This window comes from Trachymyrmex septentrionalis, unplaced genomic scaffold, assembly GCF_001594115.1.
Source record: "Trachymyrmex septentrionalis isolate Tsep2-gDNA-1 unplaced genomic scaffold, Tsep1.0 scaffold344, whole genome shotgun sequence".
Classification (NCBI taxonomy): domain Eukaryota; kingdom Metazoa; phylum Arthropoda; class Insecta; order Hymenoptera; family Formicidae; genus Trachymyrmex; species Trachymyrmex septentrionalis.
Window position 1 is genome coordinate 10,918 of NW_017305508.1, and position 20,017 is coordinate 30,934.

General features: G+C 34.6%; 1 protein-coding gene across 1 annotated transcript in view; it reads left to right on the plus strand.

The window, feature by feature from the left end:
• The first annotated feature begins 6,141 nt into the window (after positions 1–6,141).
• The window catches only part of LOC108750256, a 27,495-nt gene continuing 13,619 nt past the window's right edge, over positions 6,142–20,017 (plus strand). The window contains exons 1-2 of the mRNA XM_018489605.1: positions 6,142–6,358; positions 6,805–6,895. Of these exons, the coding sequence (XP_018345107.1) occupies positions 6,833–6,895 (63 nt within the window). The 5' untranslated portion in view covers positions 6,142–6,358; positions 6,805–6,832. The remainder of the gene's footprint in view (positions 6,359–6,804; positions 6,896–20,017) is intronic.

The window sequence follows — 20,017 nt, forward strand, 5'->3', positions numbered from 1 at the left end:
ACTTCCTCGATTCAAATGAATGCCAAACACAAACAAATAGACCGATCTGGCTGTAACTTGGTGTGTGTTCCTCCAAGAGATGCTACTAACTAAATCTAACCTTGATACGCGCCAGTAGTGCCATCAGCAGTGACTTTGCACGGACTTTTCGAACGACCCTCGTACGAATTCGCGTACTCCACACCAACGATATCGCAATGACATGGTCTCTATTCTCACACGCTTCGCAAATTTGTTGCGCGACACAGAGAGTTGGACGTGAATTCTTACGTTCTTCCTTCGAGCGTTTCGTCTTGTCGCGTTTCGAAATCATAAAACACGAATGCGACGCGATCTCTTTTAACACGCTCGCCCGTCTGTCTTCGGCGTCATTCGTATTTGTTTGCGGATTTTCTTCTCGCCATAGTACTTGTACCCTCTCCAGGGTATTTCTACTGTGGCTTTACGATAAAAAGGCATGTAACACAAATGATTCGTAACGAACGGCACGTTTTACAATAAATTACGTCGCAATCGTGTCGCGATTTTGAATTAATCAATCGCCCACAATCGTTGCAAATTTTAATGGATTTGCAAACGCATGAGAGGGATTGATTATACGATCCCTGCGTTCGATGACGATCGAAACACAGACGCCCGAAGAAGACGCGAGCGCACGAAGCGCACTTAATCATCTCAACGTCGGGGAGCTTGCAAGACGGGGTGGCGTAGGAACGTGGGCATTTTTTTGTGCATCGATGCCCTCGGTCGTTACGAAAGCCCACGTTGCACGTTACGCAATATCCTCCACGAGAACCAGCGGCGGCTTTTAAACTTAGTATATGGTTATAATGTCGCGAACCCTCGTAATACATTATGTTTAAACAACACGAGGGTTCGCGACCTAGGGAGGAAAGTAACGAGCAGCCGTCATACATCGGATTTTCGCCTCGACCGAAAGTACTAAAATTGTATACCATTATAGCAATATTTTCGGAAGCGAGAATCCGTTGGCATTGCTCGATTTCACGAATACCACAGCCTTTCTCGGGAATCGTGATACCAGCGAATTTCGTTAATTCTTCGGCCAGCTTACGCTGTAACGAAAAACACTGATATCTCACGGATTCCCATTTTTCTTGCAATTCTCCCGTACGCAGTTGTCCACGATCTTGATGTATGCGAGCCACTACGAGCGAACAGGGAAAACACATATTGTCTGTGTTATTTATTTGTAAAATCGAGCGTTTGGCTATGTCTTCGCGAGTCAATCTATTAGATTGACGTCTGCGACCTGCGGGTACCGAGACTTTGAAAACGCGCACGGTAAAATTTTCTGCGATATCGAATCCTCCGGCACTTTGCGCCAACGAACTCATGAGTTGCCATATGTCCTCGTGAGTTAAGTCGCGTGCTGAACGAAACGATAGACCCGCCGAACCGCGCGCTAGATCCGCTGACTCGAACAATAATCCTACGTAATCGTTCGGTTCGCACGAATATAGCGCATACGTCCTAATTTCACGGAACGCGCTTTCTATCCAACGAATGATATCAGTACCCCCGGGTGGCGGACATATCGCGAAAGTTGCCTCCCTCCCTAATAACGTGAAATTCCTGACTCGGCGCGAATTTTCCGCCCTTAATTCTATAAAAGCGAAATTATGTCTAACCTCCTCCTCCTGTCGACGATTACGATCCTGATCGTTTTCCTCGAGCTGATGATGATGATGATGATGATGATGTGTATATTGACGTTGCTGCTGCTGCTGCTGCTGCTGCTGCTGCTGCTGCACGCACGCACGCACGCACGTACAAATGCATACTTTATTACGAGAATACTTCATCGTATATAACAGTCTACACAATATAGTGTCTCCGAAAAAATTTGATTTAATTTTTTAGTAAAACTCAATTTTATTAAACTTTTGCCCTACTTTTCTCTTACATTAAAAAAAAAATTAAAAAAATTTAAACTTTGTACGAATGACGTACCACGGGCTCTCACCCGTGATACTTATGTTTGGCCCGATTTTCTTACCACGAGTCTCATACGATGTTGTAGCCGAAACGGTTAATTATATTTTATGGGAATTCACCTAACCTAACTAACTGCAATTTCAACTTACTGAAGACAACCATATTCCTGGTTGGTAATTAACACATGCGCACTAAAAATTGTAACCACATAAAAAGTTCAGTCCATACTATATGTAGAGGAAAGGCCCCTATTATGAGATATCAAGTATATTTTGGGTAAATGCTAGAAATCTATGAGCAGAATTTAAAAAAATAATATAATAGATCATTTTGAAGAGAATTTAGTAAGCTTTCAGATAATGTTATGTAAAATTTAATTCAAATTTTATTCTTTTTTTATAAATTAAAGAAATGTAAAAAGTGAGCAAATCGCAGTCAAAAAATTGTGCTCCTAACATGAGATATCTCGAGAAATCGATAATAAAATGCAAAATACATCAGCATTGCAATTAAAAAACTTTATTTAATGTTTCTAAAATATAAATAAACACAGTGTACGTGCAAAATGAGTATGCATTGTACCTATTTGACTCGTCTTCAGGTAGTTGAAACTAAGCATCGTAGAAACAGGCAATCGATGTTTATTCCGATTGTCCTTTTTATTATTAAACAATAACATTTATTCAGCAACGATTTTTACATATTATGACATAGGAGCATAGGTTATTTCATATTAGAAATACCCTAGGTATCTCACATTACGATCGCCTTACGGTTTTATGATCATCAGATCTAACTTCAGTAATTAAGCAATTTAACATATCTTTTTTTTTTCTATTAATATGATCTTACTGTATCACCACATAAAAAATTTATTGCAAAATATTTACTTATTATATTGTATAATAAATAGTTTAAAAGCTCATGTCAACGAAACTTGAAGACAACCAAATTCTAAAATCTTTTTTTGCAATGACTACAGGTCGCACGATCTAATAATAAATTTTCCACTAAATAGTTTTCAATCTAGGAATAATAAATTTATGGTGGAAGCAATAGATAGCGTTTATTAATTTAGCAGAAACGCCGCTCTCATATTAGCCGCCTATCTCATAATAGGGGACTTTCCTCTACTTATATTGTGACGTGGTACGCGTGTTGGGACATGTTACGCACGTATACGTAATAGTTCAAAACGTACTATATCGAAAAAAGTATTTCAGATTCATTTTGTATAAGAACATTTTTTGTATAAAACGCATTTCATAAATGCGTTTTTGATATAAATATAAAAATATAATATAATAATATAACATAATATTAATATAATAAAATAAAATATAATATAATATAAAAATATAATTTAACTTTATATTTATTAAAAACGCATTTATTTTGTATAAAAACGCTTTTCAAATAATCGAGGTAATACAAAACACCCGAAACGATACGAGGCACATGTCCGACCTATTCGAGTGGTCTCACGGATTAGGTTAGGTGACATGCTCATTTGTGCTAAATTCGTTCGTCACTGAACATTGGAGCATATAAATGCAATTGTTCTAACTTTACCTATGATCCAAGTGCTCTCTTAATTGGAGCAAACGAACAAACTTACTATTAAAGACGGACGGCGCTTATGGAATTTCACGTGCCTATAAAAATTTAAGCAATTAAAAATAAGAAACTGACGGTACTAATTTCATGATTTATTAGTTTCATAGACATGTATATATATTTAAAACTTAATAAGTTGATTTTTATTTAAAACTGTGATTTTAATATTATCATTCGAGTTTGATTATCAATAGAGATGATAACTGTAATAATTGAAGAAAAATAATTGTAATTTTTCGGTAATATATAAGATATTATAGCGGTATATATAAGATATTATAGATTAAAAGTATGCGTACTTATTTATACAGCATTTATATAATTAAAAATCGTAAATTTAATAATAAATAATCAAAATAATTATATTAATAGTCATAAATTTTTATTAATCGATAATGTCATCGTTCTTCAATCACCGGGCCCCATTGATTATAGTCACGAAAATTTTCCCAAGACCGACGATTAATAGTATCTTGTCGGTGTTATTAAGTAAGATGCTATAAAAGAATTTATTAGTAACATAAGAAAAGTGTCTAATTATTGTGTGCCCGATTGTAATAATTTAAATTATTAACAAATAATTTTTCGTAAGAAGTTTTGCCATGTTTGTCTGATTCAAGTTTGTCCTATCAGAATGTTGAGAGTGGCCAGACTCTTACTTAAGAGTCTCTAGGCGCTACAAACGCTTTGAAAGCATTTAACTGACCAATCAGAAGAAAGAATTTCACTAAATGACCAATTAAAAAATGTTTTGAAACATTCTGTAGCATCAAGTGGACCGTAACCTTTATTTCAGTATTGTCAACTACAAAATATAAAAAACTGAAAATATAACTTAATTTTCTGGCAGCTGTAAAGAACGATGTGATAATAACAGTACAGATTATTATTAATGACAAATTTCTCAATCGCGAAAAGCTATATAGTCGAGCACGTGAATATTGGCGCCCTATTAAAAAAAGATGTTTTCAAGTCTTGCAGTTGGTAATATTTAATCGGCCGATTAAGGACCAATCTTACCAACTCCGATTAACTTAATCGATTGATTGTTACATTGGAACTGACCAATTGCATTTGCTGTTCAGCAGAATTGACCAATCACGGTTGACACTTAATCGACCGATTAGATTAATCGGAGTTGGTGAGACCGGCCCGGTTTTTTATTATCTAGTTAATTTGTGATTGAGTTTAACCTAATGTTTTATCCAATGGGCTTCATCTGTGATTATTGATAAAGTTCATTAAGTGAAACATCAGATTAAGTTTAACGACAAGTCACGGAGAAATAAGTCTTTTCCTTCGTTTTTAGTTGGCTCTGATTCTCTTAACGAGATTCACTTGGCCAGTCGTACTAGGCACAGTTGAAGCCGGTAACGCTTCCCAAAAATGATGCTATACTCGAGGCGGGACAAAACACGTCTGCGTCTTATTAGACGTAACACACGACTTACGGAGAAATAAGAAGAACAAACTCGAGGATAAAAATGGGTTCAAAACATGGTGTCGAAAAACTCATGGAAAATCGAGACGATGCGATTTTAGTGCGGGAAAAGTTAGAAGTATATACCACACATACGGAATACACATGCACGTTTTATTCTTAATACAGAAATTCCAATTTGTATAAAATTTAATTTTATTTAATTAAATATTAAATGTATCAATATTTATTGAAAAAATATATACACATTTATGCATAGTCATAATATCATTAAATTATCGTTTTTTAACTATCGATATCGAAAAACTTTGAAATTAAGAAGAATAAAAACGGGACTTGAACAATTTTCCATTTCTCTCAGAATATATTCTACGTATGAAAATACATAAATTTACAGAATTATAGGAAAATAGGAAGAAAAATATTTATCAAATCCTCTAAGTTGACAGTTTTCTTCGACAAGAGCACTCGAACTGTTCTTCAATACAGCGGTTTTCCATGATTCGAGTCCATTTTTTTCCGAGACCGGCCGTTTGAGTTTAGTTTCTCTCTTATTACTCCATACCACAAGGTAATCATATATAATGAAAAACCGGGTCTAAGTTAATCGAAGTTGGTGAGACTGACCCTAAGTCAATGATGCCATTTCCAGCAATTCCAGCTCGTTTTACGACATGTAGAGGGGATACGGCGGCAAGCGGCAAGCGGCAAGCGGCAAGCGGCGTCCGGCGTCCGGCGGTCGAATCACCGTCATGACACACAAAAGCATTAGCTCATATCCGTACGCGATCGCGGGTCACTCTTTGGCGACCGACGATGGCTCGACTGCCACCTAGTGGTGCCAGGTTCTGACTTCCACTTGGTAAAGCGTCGTAGGGGAAGGGTGGAGGTAGTTGCCGGAGTACTTACCGTAGTAGTTGCTAGTTTGAAGCTATAGCTAATACCCCACGACAATTACCCCACCTTTCCTTCACTATCGTTGCCAAGTGGTAGCGCAAGCCAGAATCTGGCACCACTGCCGCCACCGTCAGCCCTCGATAGTTCTCGATATATCGCCCATCCGATATGACCGACTGAGTCAACCATGTATGCTACGTATATATCACATGCGTCAATATCGCCGCCATTTTGTTGTAACAGTTCTAGCTTGGTGATCGCAGTTAGTGTTGCAGACGTGAATGACTCACGAATAGTTCAGTGATTAAACTGCGTTTTATGTGAAACGAAATATTGTGTTCTTGTGAGCACATACAATCGCAAGCACGTGCAATTAGTGATTTCAAATATGAATTATAGTTGTTGATTTCCTTCCTGACAAAGGTTCAATACATTTACATTCAGGTACAGTATGTATGTATTGCTATTATGAGATCAATTTTTATTATTTTATTTTAAATATAAATGTATGTGTGTGTGTTTGTGATACATTATGTAAAATATTTATATGTATTTCGTAATTGGAAACTGTTTTTCAATCACAAGAGAGATTTTAAAAATTATATTGAATTTAATGCATTGATGTATATACTTCTATTGCATTCTATTTATATTGTAGATTACTAAATTTCGGATTATCAATGCGCCCTGGTATTATTTATTTAAATTGATTATATTTATTTTTATATGAAAAAAATGTGTCTTGTATTTTGTATAATGCTAGCATGTAACGTTTACATATAGCTACCTATTAATTATCTTATATTGAATTTTCTGTTTTAAAATTATATTTTTCCATAAATATTGCATTTATTTGGTAGATTTTAACATATAATTTACGTGTGTTACAGAAGAAATAAGTATTGGCAGCATTTTGATATGGCTCGAGTTCAACCATATGAAAGAGTTGTGGACGCTGTAATTATACATACAAATCCAACAGTAAGTACTTGGTTTTGATACATATGACACATTTGGTATTTTTCAATCATATAATTTCTTCCTTTGCTGTTTTTTTCATATCCTTTGGACATCACATCTTGAACTATTTTTCTTTTTCTATATTTTGTAGAAAGAAATCTCTTCATTCTGTACATACACACATACAATATTATATACTGTGTATATATATATATATGTGTGTGTGTGTATGTATGTACACACACACACACACACCCACACACACACACACACACACACACACAGAGAGAGAGAGAGAGAGAGAGAGAGAGAGAGAGAGAGAGAGAGAAAATTTATATAGATATGTATGGTTGAGAATTTACATTGACTTATATATGTTATAATCTTATTTTATCAAAGTAATATTGATAATCAATGTGCCAAGTAACATAATTGATAATTTTTGAAATGTTAACTAGACTTTAGATTACAAAGTCATTTTTAATCAATTTTGTGTAAACAACCTGATCTGATATATGTAATGGTGCACTCAGAAAATACAATGTATTAAATACATTACATAATAATTATCTGTGTAATTAATATATATTATAGATCTATTGATCAAATTTGTTTTACTATTTAATTATTTGATGACTATTATCTCATTATTGGCATTTACCTACAATAAGATTTAATAGTCGGTATAGTAGGAAACATACGATAATGTTACACGTAGATTTCTATTGTACCATTGCATCGTGCAATTGTGTATCTTGAATAACCCATATTTACAGTCCGTTCTTATTTCAAGACACTGAGACTATACTATTAAAGACTGATATTCTTATACGAGTTTTGTGTTGAAATTTAAGTGATTAAAAGCAAATAACTAATAATACAATACTAATTTGATGATTTATTAGTTTCGTAGCATATACATTTATTTCAAACTTCATAATACTCGATTTTTATTCTGTGATTTTAATGTTATCGTCGGAGTTGATTATCAATAAAGATGAAAACTGAACAGAAAAAAATTGTAATTTTGCGGCAATAGATAAAATATTATAACATTACAAATATGCATACTTATTTATGGAGCATCTGTATAATAAAAAAATCATGAATTTAATGATATTATCGAAATACTTATGTTAATAATCACAAATTTATATCAATTATCTTCAGGCCCTCAGAGCCCTTTTTATAAGAACAAAAGTCTGTCTAGGATTAATGGTCTTTAATAGTATCTTATCAATGTTTAAGACTATCTTAGCATTCGAGGAGCATGCTACTAACACTGTTGTGTCATTCTGTCTTTTTAATATGCTCGTACTATAGCTCTTAAGACTATAGCATAAGACCCCTAGACCAATGAGCATCTTATGTAAATCAACATGGCGTTTTAATGTCGAATACTTATTGGTTCAGTGGCCTTATTCTGTGGTTATGCAACTTATGTAATTTTGTGTGTGATGGCCCTTACCAACACACTCATTGGAGTAGCAGTATGTTTAAGAATATGAACAAATCTTTTACTGTTGCTTTTCTTTAGTCAATCAAATCTGATTTAATTCGATTACTATACCAGTGGCGGCTCTTCCAATTTAAAACCACACCACAGATTTTTGCATAATGCATAAGACATTAATGGCTTCTGGACTACTTGCACATAGAACGCGGAAATACTTGCCGCGCGATGAAAGTTCACGCAATAGTCAATTATTACTTTTTTTTATAAAAGCGAAAGAATGATTTTTGATTGGTGATTACCAATCCACCACCTTCCACCGCACGTTGCCGCGTTCTGTATGCAGGAACCGTAAGAGAATCAATCAATCAATATAAAATGAAGATTTTTGATTGGTCAATTCTCTTATGCCTATGTTTTATACGTTATGCAGTGTTATGCAAAGGTCTGTTGCAGCCTTTACTTGGAAATAGTGCGCGGAGCGAAGCATGCGCTCACAGAGTCACAGTAGTGCCCCCTATCTCTATCCAATATTCATCAGTGCTACATTTTATACTGGCTGTATGATTGGTGCTCGAGTCGATGAGATTTTAGAAGAAGACGAAGAAGTGCCCTTACCCTGCAAATACAATAAAGTAATAAGTCTTAAGATTTAAGGGATTGACCAATCATAGTCAATTATTCTCACATTCAACTGTGATCAGTTTCTTAAAGTTAAGGCTTACTCTATTAGTATTTACGGGATTATATCGTTCACAGGTTCATTAACCTATACGAAGTTAGTCCCTCACTTTTAGAATTAATGTATTTTGATAATTGTGTTGAATTGGGCTTGATTTGTGCTGGTGTCCTTGAATATCGTAATATAAAACATACGTTAAAAAATAAAAAAAATTTTTCGTCTGCTCTCCACTTGACATTTTTTCTATTTTTTTTTTTAATTATGATAAGTTGTGCTAGATTGTGTTTAAGCTATACTAACATTGTTCTAAAGTATTATTTTCAAATAATGACAACAGAAGCTAAGACAAAAAATAATTTTTGACATATCTGAACATAACTAACGTTTACATTCAAATCCGTTATTCAAATGGCATAAAACTGCATATCTCACTTAACACAAGTCAGCACAACGATGTTAAGGCCACTTTACTCTTGCTTGTGGCTCTTCGCACTTGGATTTTTTGTCCACCAAAATAAAAAACGCATGACTCAGAATTAGAACCTATTTATGAACTTTTGAACCCTGTAAAAAAATTTTAAGCTCGTCCGGTTAGTAAGAATCTTTATTTAAAGGTGGGAAGCTGAGTGGACGGTCATTCTGCCTCCCACCTCTTAAAATTAACGATAGAAAATCGCTCATAGGCTCAGAATTAGAAGGTATTTGTGAGCTCTTAAATGAGTATTCTTTTCAGTTTTGAGCTCCATCTCTTATTCCCAAAACACCCGTAAGACTAAACTAATCTAAACTCAAGAAGTAAGTCACTGAAAATAATACTACGTCTAAAATTTTATTAATGAATATGATTCTGTTATAAATCTGATACAAAAATATGTAATCCTTAATTTTTAAGTTGCAACCCTTAGCAAGAAAATCATTCCCTACCCTTTTTACGCAAGAGAGAACTATATTACAGAATGGAAAAATAAATCATTTTATGACGGGAATTTATCTGCCGATTTAGGAGCTCGCGAAATACGCATAAACCAATTTTTGAGCTGCAACCCTTTAACAGGAAAACTACCCCCTGCCCTTTTCCTACTACAGAGAACTATGTTACAAGATTGTAAAATAAGTCATTTTTAAGACGGAAAAATTAAAGTTTTACTTTTATTAAAACAAAAAGATTCAAGCGAATCTTTATAGGATATACGTTAGGATAGGATTGGATATTATGAGTATCTTAAGGAAAGATTTTGATATATCTAGCAGATTGAAGAATAAAAAAATCTTATGCATACATTTGATAGTTTTATGTATCTCAGTATTGAAATTAGATTATTTTAATGCAAATGTTGAAATGGTGGCGAGTGCTCTTATTACCCGCCCAGTGCGCATATCCTTTGGGTAGGTAGGTTAATAAGCATCCTTCGGGGTGATATGAGCATAGGAAATTTTTTATAAGAAATAATGTAGAAATGAAAGATCGAAATACAATATATATGAAACATTTTATTAGAACAAATGCCAATCAGATGATAACCAAAAATAATGTTGCTTTTACAAATATTTAATAAGTATTATATTTGGTAATATTTACTAAATATTTGTAAATGTAATATTATTGTAGGATTATATTAGCCAAATATTTAATTGGCATTATTTTACCATACATTTAATAGCTATTACCAAACTTTAACGAGGTCAACCACTAAAAAAATGTACAGCGATTGCTAATTACAACAATACAATACACTTTATGGCTAGCATTGCTATTATATCGTTAATATTGTTATCTTATGTACTGCCACCTATTGCACGCAATATTGCCAAATATGGTTAATGTATTGCTATGTACTATTACGTATTGCTAGCATATTGCTAGTACTATTGCTAGCATTACCTGTTTTATTACTGTACTGTCGCAATATATTTCTAAAGAAATGTACATTGATTGCCATAGTGGTTGATCCCTCACCAGACTTTTTTTGTACAATAATGAATAATGAAGATGTTCATAATACACGACCATATATATCTATCCGAAAACTCGTATCTAATAAATCAATAATAATCTCAGAACTTTATGAAGTTAGAATGGCTCAATACTTTTCAAATTTACAAATATTTTTACTTTACAAATATTCGATTAAAGATAATAGTCATAGATACATAAAATAAAAAGTAAAACGGCGTATATTAATATATAAAACAAACAAGTTTCGGCTGCTGGATTGAGCCCTCCTCAGATGTAAAAAGAATATAATCCGAAAAGACATAAAAGATTACAATAAAAAAAATAATAAATCGATAACATTCAGTGACGCAACATTTTTAACGCGCGAAAATCAGCAATTGTGATGGATCTCGACGTAGCCTAATATTGTATATGCGATGGGGCATATAAAATGGGGCAATCAAACCGATGTTAAGAAACATAGTCAAGTGCTAACTGAAAAACGGGAAAGGAAGGGAACTCATAAGAAACAAGTAAACTAAACAACTTAAAAACTTAAAAACTAAACACGCCGCAGATAAGAAGCAAAGTGCTCACTCACCAACGCATCCGATCAGGAAATGAGAACCGCCGCAATGCATGACAGGTGTGAAAACCCATGGCTATGATAGGGATGTAATCGTCGAAGTCAGACATGTCAACATCGCACGTGACACCGACCGCTCGCTAAAACGGAACGCGACGCACTGAGAGAGGAGACGGGTCGACAGGATCGAAAGTCAGACTTTGTTTATAATCGGCAGATATGCCTTATTAAGACCCTCGGTGTCAGTCTGTAAATTAAGACTGTTCCTCTGTTTTTTAATATGTAGCATCTCCGAAATCAAACGCTTTCTATACGAAGGCTCCTCGTCTAATATCAGAACATTGTCCCATTGAAAATCGTGATTGTAACTCAACCTATGATCGGTGATGACAGAGCGGGCAGAAGCTTTATGTCTAATATGATTACGATGTTCGGCAATCCTGGTTTTTAATTGCCTGCCCGTCTGTCCAACGTAAGAAGCGTCACAATCATTACACAAAATTTTATAAACAACGTTGCTTTTCGATGTGCTGGGACAAGAATCCTTCTGGACTCTTATGTATTTGCCCATTTTGTTAGGGCTGCGGAAGGCCACCCTGATATCACTTTTGCTTTTATTCAAAGTTCTAAGTTTCTCCGTATGAAGCGGAATGAAAGGCACCGTAAGCCAAGAGGTAGACTTATTAGTTAAGTCATTGTCAGTCGCGGTATCGTATAATCTGTGTCTATTTCTAATCAAATTTTTTATCCTATGATTGATGGAGTCAAAAATAAAGTCTAGTGGATAGTCATTCAGAAGTAAAATGTCAATGATGGAGGTCAAATTTTTTGTGTGAAACCTAACGTCAGATAATAAAAAGGCTCTGTCGACTAATGAAAAGATGGTGCTTTTTTTCTGCGTCAATGGATGATTAGAGTGGAAGTTTAAAAATCTACCTGAAAACGTTGGCTTACGGTACCAATCGAAATTAAACCGATTATTGTTGACAGACACAGTGACGTCCAAGAAATTGATCGTTTTTCCGCCTCTCTCTACGGTAAACTGTACGCGCGGATGGAATGCATTAAATCGCTCTAATAACACGTCGATCTGAGAGGGGGGCAACGCAGTGCATATGTCGTCAACGTATCTATAATAGAATAGAATGTCCAAATTTTTAAGTTTTTAAGTTGTTTAGTTTACTTGTTTCTTATGAGTTCCCTTCCTTTCCCGTTTTTCAGTTAGCACTTGACTATGTTTCTTAACATCGGTTTGATTGCCCCATCGCATATACAATATTAGGCTACGTCGAGATCCATCACAATTGCTGATTTCCGCGCGTTAAAAATGTTGCGTCACTGAATGTTATCGATTTATTATTTTTTTTATTGTAATCTTTTATGTCTTTTCGGATTATATTCTTTTTACATCTGAGGAGGGCTCAATCCAGCAGCCGAAACTTGTTTGTTTTATATATTAATATACGCCGTTTTACTTTTTATTTTATGTATCTATGACTATTATCTTTAATTAAATATATTATGCGTCGACTCTTTTTCGCCATTTATTTTGTTTATACATAAAGAGTCTTTACACCGTTGTTATTTAATTTACAAATATTAACATGCAGATAATACAAGAAAATATTTTATCTCAATGTAAATTGGAGACCTTATGAAGTTAGAGGAAAATCGTAAGAAATAAAAAAATAACGTTACTTACTTATTTAATATTACAAATATCCGAAGTACAAATAAATTTAACAATTTCGCAGCATATTGGAATGTCGCGAAGACAGATGCATATTTTTACAATAGTTGGCACTACTAGTATCAACCATTATAAAAATATAAAGTGCTCATATTACCTGCAGTGCTTATAATATCCGATTCTACTCTACATATTGTATTACGATTCATCTGTATCTTTTTAATAAGAAAAACTTTTTACAATTTCCAGTCATAAAATGACTTATTTTTTGATTTCATAACATAGTTCTTTTTAGCGTGAAAAGAATAGGAAGAGGTTTTTCCGCTAAGTGGTTGCAGCTAAAAAATTGGTTTATACGTATTTCGAAGCTCCTAAATCAGCGCATAATTTTCTGTCATAAATAATTTATTTTCCCATTCTGTAATATAGCTCTTTCTTGCGTGAAAAGGGCAGAGGATGGTTTTCTTACTTAGGGGATGCAACTTAAAAATTAAGGATTATATATTTTTGTATCAAATTCATGCCAGAACCATATTCCCATTAATGAAATTTTAGATGTAGAGCTATTTTCGATGATTTATCTTTTGAGTTTAGACTAGTTTCGAAGTTGTTTTGGTGATAAGGGATGGAGCTCAAAAATCAAAAGAACACTGATTTAAGAGTTCGTAAAGAGATTCTAATTCTGAACTTACGAGCGATTTCCTATTGTTAAGAGGTGAAAGAGCTGAATGGACGTTCACTCAGCTTCCCCATCTTTAAATTAAGATTTATCCTAACCAGGGTAAGCTTAAAATTTTTTTTGCGGGATTTGAAATCTTAAATAGCTTCTAATGAACTATGCGTATTTTTATTTCGGCATGGTGGGCAGCTGAACAAGAGTCTTTTATTGTCAATAAATCGGATTTGTGGTGCTTCGACAATACTGTTGACAATACTGTATATTTGAATTGTGCTAGCACAACCTAGATATTCAGTATTATCAACATGAAAGGATTACAAACCTGATTTATGAACAAAAAAGCTGAGCGCGAAGGACCGCAAGCAAGAGTGTCCTTAATGTCGTTGTACCGAGGAATCTGAAAGTTGTGCTGGCTTGTGTTAGATTAGCACAACTGAGATATGCAGTTTTATGCTATTTGATTGGTTCGAGTGGAAACGCTAGTTATATATTCAGATATGTCAAAAATTACTTTTTATCGTAATTCCTGGTGTTGTCATTATTTAAAGGTAATACTTTAGCACAATGTTAGCACAACCTAGCACAATTTAAAAGATTAGAAAAAACGCAAAGATGGGGCACCAAAAAAATCTTTTCTATTTTTTAATTTAATTTTTTTTTACATTACAATAATAATATTTTGCACAATACAGCACAATTTTCAAAATACGTTAATTCTAAAAATGGGGGATTAACTTCGTATAGACTGTTTATTAGACGTAATGGGTTTAAATCGAGCCTTGGCCTCTCCATCTGGAGATGAGGTTTCGAAACAATAATTTTTTTGAAATTATATTATTAGCTTAATTTCCAACCCCAATCTGGGGAATCGATGCATATATCTACTTATATGTGGGACCTATAGTTTTTAACGGTGATAAATATACCCTCACTGGTTTGCCATTGCCTTCCGAGAGGCGGCGACCAAATCAAATTTTTGTGTTTTGGATGTACAAGGTGTCCCATTCATTACCGGTCGATCTACTTTTTGAATAAAACTCAAACGGTTGAAGTAATCTTGATAATTTTTTTTTTTATTTAAAAGTACAAACTTGGGAATTAATAATGGAATATGATATCTTCCAAATGGCCGCCTCGGCTTTTTTGACAGACCACCAATCTTTTCCCAAAATGTTTCATGACGTTTTCGCACAAACTCGGATCAATTTCACCAATGACACGTTCAATGTTGTCTTTCAGCTGTGGAATTGTCTGTGGATTGTCGGCATAAACCTTCCCTTTGACGTGACCCGAGAGAAAAAAGTCCAAAGGTGTCAAATCGCATGATCTTGGTGGCCAATTGACATCACCAATTGAAATCATCATCATCTGTTTTCTTCTGCAGCGCCCAATTCACAAACGTGCGACGTTGGAGATGGTCCAATGGTTGAAATTCTTGGCATAATTGAATCTTATAAGCTTGCAAATGAAGATCTTTCCTCAAAATTCTTTGCAAACTGGTCCTCGAAATGTTCAGTTCCTGAGAACGATGTCGAATTGATGTGCCCGGGATTTCTCTTACACTTTCAGCAACAGCAGCAACATTTTCACTTGAACGAGCAGTACGGGGACGCGGAAACTTTTTCAGATCTCCAACTGAACCAGTTTCAACAAATCTAGCGACCAAACTTTGCACAGTGCTTTTTGCTGGCACATGATTTCGAGGGAAATGATAATGAAGCTCGCGAATCGTTAGCGCTAAAGATCGTGATTTTTCGTAATACGCCTGAATAATTTGCACGCGTTCTTTCACCGTGTACTTTTCCATGATTAATTTCCCATCTGTCTAGATGACATATGTGAAGTTTGAGGTTAATCGGTTTGATGTTTTAAAAATAGCGCGAAATTCAAATCGACCGGTGATGAATGATGGACACCCTGTATTTGAACCTTGACTTTTCGACATAGAAAACAGCCGCGTTACGTTGTACGCCACGATCGTTACGTTCGTCTTTGTCTAACGCACGTAATGGTACGAAATAGAACCACAAAAATGTGGACATTACTCTACGAAGTTTGGTACACGAACAAAGCCAGGAGATGTGTGTTCAATTTCAGATTTCTCTCTGCTTTTAAAAATTAACTTGAGATTTCAGATGCAAAAAGAATTGGACCAATTGCATTGATCATAGACATGTAAGATAGACCCAGCATTAACTGTATATACCTAGGTTTGAACGGTGCGAGAGGCAAAATATCGAGACAACTTATCCTTCTCTACGCGCGCAACTTGACATTTATATTACTGAAAGAAAAAAAAAGTAAGATATAAAAGTAAGGATAATACTCAAGAATTCTACTTTCCTCACAGATTTTGATGAAATTAAAGTAGAAAATATTTATTCTAGCCTCACTTACAGTCTTAAGCCAATCAGAGGACCGTATTAGTATCTTAAGACATTACTTAAGACAGTCTTAAAATAAGAACCGATTATGGGTGTCTATCCATGCAGCGAAATAGCGTAACGCGGAACAAGAGCCGAAGCAATCACAAGCGTTTTATACCAACTGCAATTGGTGCGGAAAATTTAAATCTATTTTTCGTGCTCTTAGTCCAACGTAGCATTTAAAGATGTCATTTGCTGCGATTTAACTCATACAAACATTCTATAATGTATTTATATAAAATGGGAATAGCTTGGACTACGGATTACATGAACAATATTGAGTTCTTAGAATTAGGACCTAAACACAAAGGTGGCGTAATTGAATCGTGAAATGTAAGTCGTATTCGTAGATCAACACATAATTTTAGCGTAACTATACATATGCCGATATAAAGCTTGTTCAGATACTATGGAAGGTTGGTGTCCTAGAAAATTTATGCGTATATATGCGTGCAGTATTGATATATTAGGCTGCGGTCCACTTACTTCAAAATGCTCTGAACGTTACGCTCCAAATGCTACGCTTGGATTGGTCCATTACTGTTCCGGATGCTATGAACGAATGAGTGAACGCTTCAGCCAATCCATCTTCTAAGGAGGGGAAGCGAAAACATTGATGTTGTATGAGAATGGAAATTTATTGGAAATATTTTAAAGCGTTAAGTGGACTAGCCTTATTGGTATTATACATTCTTTGTAGCTCTCGCAATGTTAAATGGACACCGCGAGAGCTACTCCAATGTGTGTAAGTCTGTAAAATAATGATCCCGTTGGAGTTTGATCTTTAGTTTAGGATCTCTAGGGATACTGGCATGACAGTCGAACTCCAAGAAAATAGCTGATATTTACCGATTTATACAATTTATGATTCTCATTTTAAAATCTCAACAGATTACAACATGGTATTATATCAATATCGCACGTACACATAATTTTTGTGCAATCTTTTTTTCTATACTGAAGCTTTTAAGCTTATTTATAAAAATACAGTATTGTTTTTTTCATGTAATCTCTAGTCCGGACTAATTCGAATGTTGTTGGAATTAAAAAATAAATTGCACAATTAAGTAGCAAAAATGTATCAGATTGAGTTAAAAGCTATCAACAATTTTTGTTTATTTTATTTATTTACTGTCTTTTTTGCAATCAGGATGATTTGCAGACCAGATTTAACATCAGTATGCTACTATAATTAAAAATGTACCCAATCTAATACAATTATACTAAATTTGATGCTCCGGACAAAGCTTGTTTTATATGTTTGAAGTATAAAACTTTTATATTGTTAGGAAAAGTCTTTTTACAAGTTAGAGCATAATTGAAACATTTTTTAAAAAATTGTTTACAAATCATATGTTAAATTAAATATATGCCATTTTGATCGATGATCTTTTGCCATTTTTCGATTAGAGCTATTAGTCGGTGTAGAATTTATGTGAATTTTCTCGGTAAAAAACCAAGATAAATGATTTTCGCAGCTCTCTTTTGAAGTTTACTCTATTAAGGAAGTTCTGCAAAGACCGAAACCAATGATAATCGGACGGTGAAAGGTCAGGATTATACGGTGAATACATCAATATTTCCCAGCCAAACTCTCTTAATTTTTGTCGAGTCATCAAAGACTTGTGGACTATCGTTGTCATGATGGAAGAACTTTTCTATTGATCAATTCTGGTTGCTTTTCCTGAATGGATTGCTCCAATCGCTTTAGTTATTGACAGTATAGATCAGAATCAATCGTTTTGTCTGGCGACAACAGTTCATAATCACGACTCCTTTCCAGTTTCACTAGACACACAGTATCACCTTTGGCGTCAATCTTTGCGATTGTTTGTAGTGCCTCACTTCGTTTTGATCACGAGCTTTTTCGAATATTATTATCATAATATAATAATAATGTTCGTAAAAGATCGTGGTCGAAATATATTATCTACTTTTCATCGCCCGTTATCAATCTTTTTATTTCTTTATAGAGAAAAGGCTCAATTCCGTTTTGTTTCAGCAGCAATTCACAAATGGAAATTAGATTCATTAAATTTTTTACTGTTAAATTATGTAGCACTCAAACATCGAGCTTCTTTATGTATCCAGCCTTACACAAGTGTCCCAAAAAGTATCCGGTTTTATTATCAATATTTAGCTCCTTAGCTATGTCATAGCTGCTCACATGACAATTTTCTTCAATTTTTTAGAAGATTTCATCGAAATTTTCCACAATATACCGACCAGAACGATGTGCATCTTTGACATCGAAATTTCCATCTCGAAATCAGCGAAACCAATTCGCTGCTGTTTGTTCTAGTTAGAGCATCCTCTCCATAAACACGACAAAGGACTATGCCCAGCTTTATAAGGGAATTTGGCCCGAATGAACAACTTGAGACATGCCTAAAATTTTAATATCAAAAGAGAATAAAAAATTCCATAAGCTTTATAGGAGAGGTTTCTTGAGTGCTAGAATTATCTAAAGTTCGCTATTATGACCACGTACCACTAGTCCAATTTTTCTGCGTCCAAGGTACCTCCCCGCAATGATTGGCGTCAATCTTTGCGATTGTTTGTAGTGCCTCACTTCGTTTTGATCACGAGCTTTTTCGAATATTATTATCATAATATAATATAATATGATAATGAATTGTACCAAAGACATTGAAATAATATCTAAAATGTATTTGGTACAGTTCATTAGTCCGGCTAAGTCCTTGGTAGCGATTCATTGCCGTCATGTCACAGAAATTCAGATTTGCTTATAATGACGGCAATGCCTTTAGAGTTCGCTCTGGAGGGGGAAGATGGACAAGCGAATGTACCAATTGGAATAAACAATTGCTACGGGGTCACCCCGAAGCAGCTACTGGTCGCGATGAGCTCTGTGGGCAATGTGGAAAATATTTAAAAAACCAGCAGTCGCGTAAACATTTGTTAGCTGGGAGAGTGCTAAATTTCTTAGAACAAGAGTCTAATAGTTCCACAAGAACCCCACTCAACACATTTATGTATATATCATGTCTGTTGGTGTCATTATAAAAAAAAAACGTATTGAAACGAGAGATGGAAATATTATAGTTAAAAATACTGAACCTTTGTCAAATCAGTTAAAACCTTTTGTCTCATACTTTGAATGTCTCTCTCCTTTTCATCGATTAATATATATTACTTATAACTATTTATTTGAGGTCCAAAAAAGGTTTTTTAGTTGTCTTCGTCAAGATTGGACATATTTCAGATACTAGATGATTCGAGAAATTGAATAAAATTAGTTCTACATGATACACAATACATGGTCATAATAGTGATGAACAGCTGTAGCACTCAAGGGACTCATTTTACAAAGTCGTGCATATGGAACTTTTTGATCTTTTTTTCATGCTCTACAATCCTAGTTAAGTCTCAACGCTGTTCAGCCGGCTCAAACTGGACATAGTCCTTTTTTCTACAGCTTACGCAGCGTTCTTTCTTTTTTTATAATCTTCTTCTTGTTCTTTTTACTTTAGGTCTCTGGCCTGTATTACACCTCTTTCACATACTTGAGGTGCGTACGTTGATTATTCAACTGCCACGAGCATATGGAACTTACAGTTTTAATGTCGGTTCCGAATGGCAGATTTTTCGAGAGGTGTTTTTGTGGACAAGGATACTCTCGGGAGGTTGCCAGTCTTTTCCGAGATGAAACATGAACGTAAATATTTTG